Source organism: Chanodichthys erythropterus, chromosome 6 (genome assembly GCF_024489055.1).
Source record: "Chanodichthys erythropterus isolate Z2021 chromosome 6, ASM2448905v1, whole genome shotgun sequence".
NCBI classification, from domain to species: domain Eukaryota; kingdom Metazoa; phylum Chordata; class Actinopteri; order Cypriniformes; family Xenocyprididae; genus Chanodichthys; species Chanodichthys erythropterus.
In genome coordinates, this window is record NC_090226.1 from 15,567,783 (window position 1) to 15,574,866 (window position 7,084).

General features: G+C 36.2%; 1 protein-coding gene across 3 annotated transcripts in view; it reads left to right on the forward strand.

The window, feature by feature from the left end:
* rassf5 (Ras association domain family member 5) overlaps positions 1-7,084 on the forward strand; it is a 47,622-nt gene extending 40,538 nt beyond the window's left edge. Inside the window, exons 3-6 of one of the 3 annotated variants that reach the window (XM_067388232.1) lie at positions 2,932-3,042; positions 3,146-3,428; positions 3,517-3,632; positions 4,545-7,084. In XM_067388232.1, the coding sequence (XP_067244333.1) occupies positions 2,932-3,042; positions 3,146-3,428; positions 3,517-3,632; positions 4,545-4,697 (663 nt within the window). In that variant the 3' untranslated portion in view covers positions 4,698-7,084. The remainder of the gene's footprint in view (positions 1-2,931; positions 3,043-3,145; positions 3,429-3,516; positions 3,633-4,544) is intronic. The other 2 variants (XM_067388233.1, XM_067388234.1) reach the window with 2 other exon arrangements.

Below are 7,084 nucleotides of genomic sequence, written 5' to 3' on the forward strand. Positions count from 1 at the left end.
CTTCACAGATCTCTGACTAGGATGTTACAGTGCCAGATAGAGAGAGTGGTTTGTTTTCTTTGCCTTTAAGTTTCCTTAAGACTGTTTGTTTTGTGATCCATCCTCGTCTCATAAATCGCAAGTATGTGAGCGTTGAAACAAATGTTTTAATTGCATCTCTTATTTAAAAATAGATAGTAATATGTATCAGATACAGTAAATTTGTCTCATTTCCATTAACCAGTGAAGACTGTCCATTTCAATGAATCAGTTTCAAACAAACAAGTTTCAAAAAAGTAGATTTTACTATATTTTTCTTGTTGCATTAATCATTTTAATAGTAAATGGCAACAATGGCAGAAATATCACATAAACATTATGATTTACAGTATATAATCAAAAATAAATGACCAAAATATATATTTTAGCTATTTTACCCTTCTGTATGAATGTAAATCATATTTCCCCTTCAGTGTTCACTGAAGATTTTGTCACTTCATTTTAGCGAGATGTTTCTTTCGTGCCACCACATCCCACAAAACTCAACAACACAAGTGCAGCTGTATTGCACATTTCCTGTCTGCAGATTTTGTCTTTCATAACAAGATGTCTTGCTTCTGTCTCATTTGAGAAGATTTCTGAACTTTTCCGCCCATTAAACTGGTCCATGACAGGCAGTGTGTGGGCCGGGCAAAAGTTAATTCTCTGCTCAGGCTTAATGTTTGTGTGTTCATGTGTGTATGAGTGGGTCTCTTTCTGCTCAATGAGACATAGAGCTGCCATGCTGATGCCCCAGGGATCTCCATGAATAAATGATCTGGCTTTTTTCATTCTTATTCTTTCGTCCCAGAAAAAGAAGAGAGAAACTCACTTTGCGTGTATTACGGGGGATGCAGCCAGTAGCTAAAAATACCTCTGACAGAATCTTTGTTGCTAAGGCTTGCTCAGCAACTGCACTGGATGTCACTCCCCCTAGAAAACCCCTCGACGAGGACCATTTCTGTCTGTCACTGGAAATGATGGAGTATTTAGCCAGGTCGCATGTTATGTCATCATTCCTTTTGCAGTATTTCTGCACATTAAGGGAAATGTGTGACCAAGGGTTTGTCATATCAGTGGTCATTTTTAGATATTTGGAAGGTGGATTTATTTTATCCAAAATACTGTAAAACAGTAATTTTGTGAAATATTATTGCAATTTAAAACAATTGCGTTCTATTTTAATACATTTTAAAATGTAATTTATTCTTGTGTTGGCAAAGTTGAATTTTCAGCATCATTACTCCAGTCTTCAGTGTCACATGATCCTTCAGAAATCATTCTAATATGCTGATTTGGTTTTAATGAACCATTTCTATTATCAATGTTGCACACAGTTTTATATATATATAGGATAATGTATTACTTGATATAAATAAATCACAGTAATTCACATAATTTCACTCTAAAAGACCTTACTTCCATCTCTTTTATTCTCTTTTGTTCAATTTATGAAAAAAGAGGGGAAGAAATAGCACATTCTTTGGAATTTAACCACACAAGAACATTAAATGAAAGGTGTTTCTCCGTGTTGTTAACTGATGGATCATTATGGATCGGTAAAACGCTCCTCAGAGGCCAAAATTGTCTTTGCATAGACTAGTCCTGTCTCAATCAAACAGGATTTGTTTAAAGAAGTCTCAAGAGACATTCAAACTGTTACTGTCTTCCTGTACACACACACACACACACACACACACACACACAAACACACACACACACTGGTGTCTGTAGTGCCACTCAGTGAGTGACATTGCCCTCTGGAGTATGATCAATAAAAGTAGTAGTAATGTTCAGACTTACAAATATCAACACATTATAATGCCTCTGGAAATATCGTTTATGTATATTACTGTTCAATAATTTGGGAAATGAATACTTTTATTCAGCAAGGATGCATTAAATTGATAAAAAAAGTGCAAGTAAAGACAATTAAGATGTATAAAAGATGTATATTTCAAATAAATGCTGTTTTTTTTTTTTACTTTATTCATCAAAAGATCATGAAAAAAAATATACCACGGTTAAATATACCACAGCAGTATATTTGAATGATTTCTGAAGGATCATGTGACACTGAAGACACAACTAGTCTCGCACCATTCCATTGCAAAGGATATATAATACCTTAAATTGTGCAGCTGAAGTATTTTCTATTGAAACATCATTAAAAGTGCATTTAATTGGGAAAGAATCTGTATAAAGCTACATAAGTCAAATTTATTTTTACTGTTTTCCTGGAAATACTGTCAGTTTTCAATATGCAATCCCCTAAATGTTCATTTTGTCAACATCTATGACTACTAGCATATAGATGACAGACATGGACTGAAAGCCACAAAACTCATTTAATATTTCAAGTTAAAGGTATTGGATTCAATAGATCCATTATATTAAGTTCAACACCGTGTGGAGAATCTCCCATCTTCCAATGTTTCGCTCAATACAGATTGAGCAGAATGCAGATTGTCTGTCATATAAGCGCCATACATCACATAATAATGTGAAGGGCAGATAGCTGATTATCTTGATCACGTAAGTGTCTCTAATCTCAGCAGTCTAATCTTCCCTTCCTCTCTTAGAGATAATTTGTGTTCACTACACTCAATAACACCAGTCAATAAAAAAAAGCAGAGGAACTACCTCAGAGGGAACTCCCTGTTAGCCAAGCAAAGTTAACTATCAGTTAGTTGAGAGAGTACAAAGAGTACCTCTACGTCAATCCATCTGTTCTGTCAAGTTACGTCATGGCACATGCTAATAACGTATCTAGCTACAGACAACGTCAGCTTTTATGTAGTGTTGATGTTGATGGTCTTTTCTACCACAGCATGTTAATACTTTACAATGCCTCTACTGTGTTTGACAGATTCTCCTTTAACCTTGTTCTCACTGTTTTTATCTTGATTTTAGAATGTCACGAAAGAGGAAGAGGAAGACAAGCCAACATCCCTCACAGAAGAAGAAATTAAAGCTAAAATAGATGACTACAACTCCAAAGTGACGGAGAATGGAATGAAATTAGTGAGTACTGATTTCTCAGCAAAGCATTTGCACTCAAAGTGTTGAAATTTGAGAATTTTACTGTGAGAAATGACCTGACTGAAGTTGCTTTTTCATCCTCCAGAGCTCAGATGGCACATACACTGGTTTCATAAAGGTTCACTTGAAGTTGCGCAGGCCCGTGACTGTACTTTCTGTGGACGGGAAGTCACTAGGAACGTGTTCCTCTTCTGATAGTTCAGATAACCGCACATCCTTCTACCTGCCCAGCGATGCCGTTAAGCAGCTACACATCAGCAGTACCACCACGGTCAGTGAGGTCATCCAGGGCCTGCTCAAGAAGTTCATGGTGCAGGATAATCCACGCAAGTTTGCCCTCTACAGCCAGACCCGTCGAGACAGCCAGGGTGAGCGTTCAAATGAAGATGACATATACTTTATAGATAATACTGCTATCATATGTAATACTAATGTGTTGTTTACCTGTTTTGTCAGATTTTTTCCAGAAGTTGCCATTATCAGACTGCCCACTATATTTGAGGCTGTTAGCAGGGCCTGATCTAGAGAACTTGATGTTTATACTCAAGGAAAACGAGACTGGTGAAGTGGAGGTGAGCTTTTCTATTCTCTCTAAATTCGTAACATTTTTTTGTTACATTTGCCCAACATAATAAACATTATCATCAAAGATGATCAAAAAAGATTTAACTAACATAGAGTGAGAACTTTGTCATTATTAAAATGAATTTTCATTAATAAAAGAATTGTTTTATTCAAATAAAAGTATAATAATATATATATATATATATATATATATATATATATATATATATATATATATATATATATATATATATATTATACTTTTATTTTGTATACAGTCAAACCAAAAATTATTCAGACATTTTTGATATTTTTTGATATATTTTTACTAGTTGGTGCAGGACACTATAGTTCATTTATGTAAGTGAGGATAGCAAAACAAAGTAAACTGTGATATATTATACCCAAACATTCTTTATACAGTGGAATACCAGTAAAATTGATAAAAATTTTGAACCAAAAATTATTCAGACACTTTGACCTATATCATATATATCATATAATATACAGTATATATAAATATATATATATATATATATATATATATATATATATATATCATATAATATACAGTATATATAAATATTATATATATATATATATTAATTATGTAGTAAGTACATGTAGATAATTAATATTACTCAGTACTTAAATGTATAATTACAATGCCACTTGGGTAACCCAAATTCTTGCTATAATTTTTTCTTGCCACTGTATATATATTTTTTCTTGCCACTGTATATATATTATATATAATATTAATAAATTGCTATCAAAGCCTTCAAACATGATACATAACCCATGCAAACATTTTTACATATATGTTCAGTAGACCTTTCTATTTCAGATAAATACATTTGTCTGGTTATTATTTCCTGTGTCTGGCCTTACTAAGTCATATTGTTCTGTGTCTTTTTCAGTGGCATGCATTCTCAGTCCCGGAGCTGCAAAACTTCCTGATCATCCTGGAGAAGGAGGAGAAGGAGCGTATGCGGCAGGTGGAGCAGCGTTACGCTGCCTACAGGGAGAAGTTGCTACAGGCTCTATGTAAGGTCGAGGGCAAGCCGGGCTAATGTAGGACACCGAATCTGCTTCACCCCACTGAGCCAACGCCGGGCCAGCCTGGAGGACCAGTAGCCCAAGAGACGAACTCACAAAACCTCCACTCAGGACTTTGTACAAGCTCTCAGCATGGCTCTGTGACCTTTAACCCCAAAAGATGGGCAAAAGGATTGAGACATGACTAAGATGAAGAGGAGGTTGGAACTAAAGATTACACTTCAAGAGTAATCCTTCTCTCTGGAAAGGCACACTGTTGAATGCCCAGGAGTCTGTTTCTGGCAGTCATGCTTTTTGATATTTGAATGGGTTTCGTTTCAGTTTCTCTCATTGTTTTTACATCGACCCCGTCTGTCTGTGTCTTTTTATATGCTGCTGCTATTGCTGCTATTGCTGCTACTGCAAGTGTTACTTAAAGCATGACTTTCCCTTTGGTCTCTCTGCTTGTGTCTACCGCATGTCCTCTATCAGGGAATATCTATATGAAAGAGGGAGGTAAAAAAAAGCACTTCCTGTCCAAAAAGAAAGTGAGGAGATTTAAGTTATAGAAAATACGATGCCTGCAAGATAACAGAGGACAAATAGTAACCTTGTCCATATATCAAATTACACAGTTTATAAACAATTATAACATGCTACTGTAAAAAAAAACAAAAAAACAATATAACTGTTTATACAGGAGATTTTCTTAAAATAACTGCAGTTGTACTGTATTAGTGATAATGTTTCACCCTACAGCTCACAGAGTCTCTTTCTTTCTATTTAAATGATCAAAATGGCTACACATCTCTATGAAAATGCTGTCATTAAACCCACTGACCACTGCATCTATATATATATAAAAAAGAGTTTTAATAGATCTGGGCTGCTGAAGCTGCTCAGACGCAGACATTTTGAGCTCCTCGAGAAATGTGAAATGGCAGAATGGCCCCTCATCCATTCAGGTGTCCCACGATAGCTTTTAAATACACTCAGCACTGACAAATCACCTCAGTCTCTCAAGTGTGCCGCTAGTTCCTAATGTGCAGGGAGCATCGGTGGATGTGAGGATTGTGGGTTGTGGTTATCCGGTAAGCTTTTCTGAATCACTTCAGCTTAATACACAAGGTCATGTTAGATTAAAGGCCATCTCTTAGATCAGCACTCTGAAAAGCTCTGTGGATCCAAACCGCAAGGATCTCAATCTGTATTACACCAAAGTTCCCCATATTGTAATTACAAAGCTTTTTGTGAGGCAATATAGGGATCTTTCTGCTAATGTAAAGTGGAGTCAGGATGTCTGTGATTTGCACAACAGTCCACTGAGTGGTCAGCCGGTCTATATTGTTTTATACAGGGGACATGAGATGGATTTAACAACCTTCCTTCTTTTTGTTTGCTTTGAAAATCTGCATTTAAAAGTTTTTTTTTTTTTTTGAATGTGCATACTTTGGTCTGCAAAATTATGAAGGTGCATGTGAATTGAATGTGTTTGTGACACTGGGAGAAATTTATTATTTGTGAACAGCATTCGAAAGCACTGAACTGGTATTCCATATTGGTCTGGAATAAATGTTTAACATTTCAATTTGATGTTCCTGGCACTGATATATCATTTCTCATAAAAAGCACATTTAAGTCCCAATCTCTTAAAGAACCACGGGTTGTAATTTTTGACCAGTATGTTAGTAGTGATGGCACTTTAGAGTCATACGTTTCCATTTGGATCACTGTGCCCATGCGCTCGGCCTGTATATTTTGATCTTGTATGGGTACACGTCCTGGTGGACTGGAAGTCTCACTTCCACCCTTAAGAAAGCGGCAGGGCCTCGTATGTCTGCTCAGGCTGCTTCTCCCTGACAGACATATTCCTGCTGGCAGTGCCTTTAGTCTCCGTGTAGCTTATCTTGACTGTGTACTGTACATATGCTCTAGATGTCTGGCCCTATAACTCCACTTTGAGAGATTTCACACACATTCAGTGGCAGAAGCCAGGTGCTTTCAATGTCAGAGCCATTAAGTCCACGTGGGACTTTTTGGGACTAGTGTTTAAAATGTTGAGTGTGTGAGTGTGTGTGTGTGTGTGTGTGTGTGTGTGTGTGTGTGTGTGTGTGTGTGTGTGTGTGTGTGTGTGTGTGTGTGTGTGTGTGTGTGTGTGTGTGTGTGTGTGTGTGTGTGTGTGTGTGTGTGTGCGTTTGTTTAATTTATTTTTTGGCTCAGTTTCAGTGTGTGTAAACTTGAATATGTGGACAAATCAGTACTATCGGGCAATCTTTTTTGTTGTTTCAGAGTATCAAATGTTTAAAATGTCTATAAAGGTGTAAATATACTCAAAAATTAAATAAAAGGTCACCCTTTCATGGCAATGAATTTGTCTTTTATTTACAATGAAATAAATGAGGAAACTAACTTGGGTTACCAA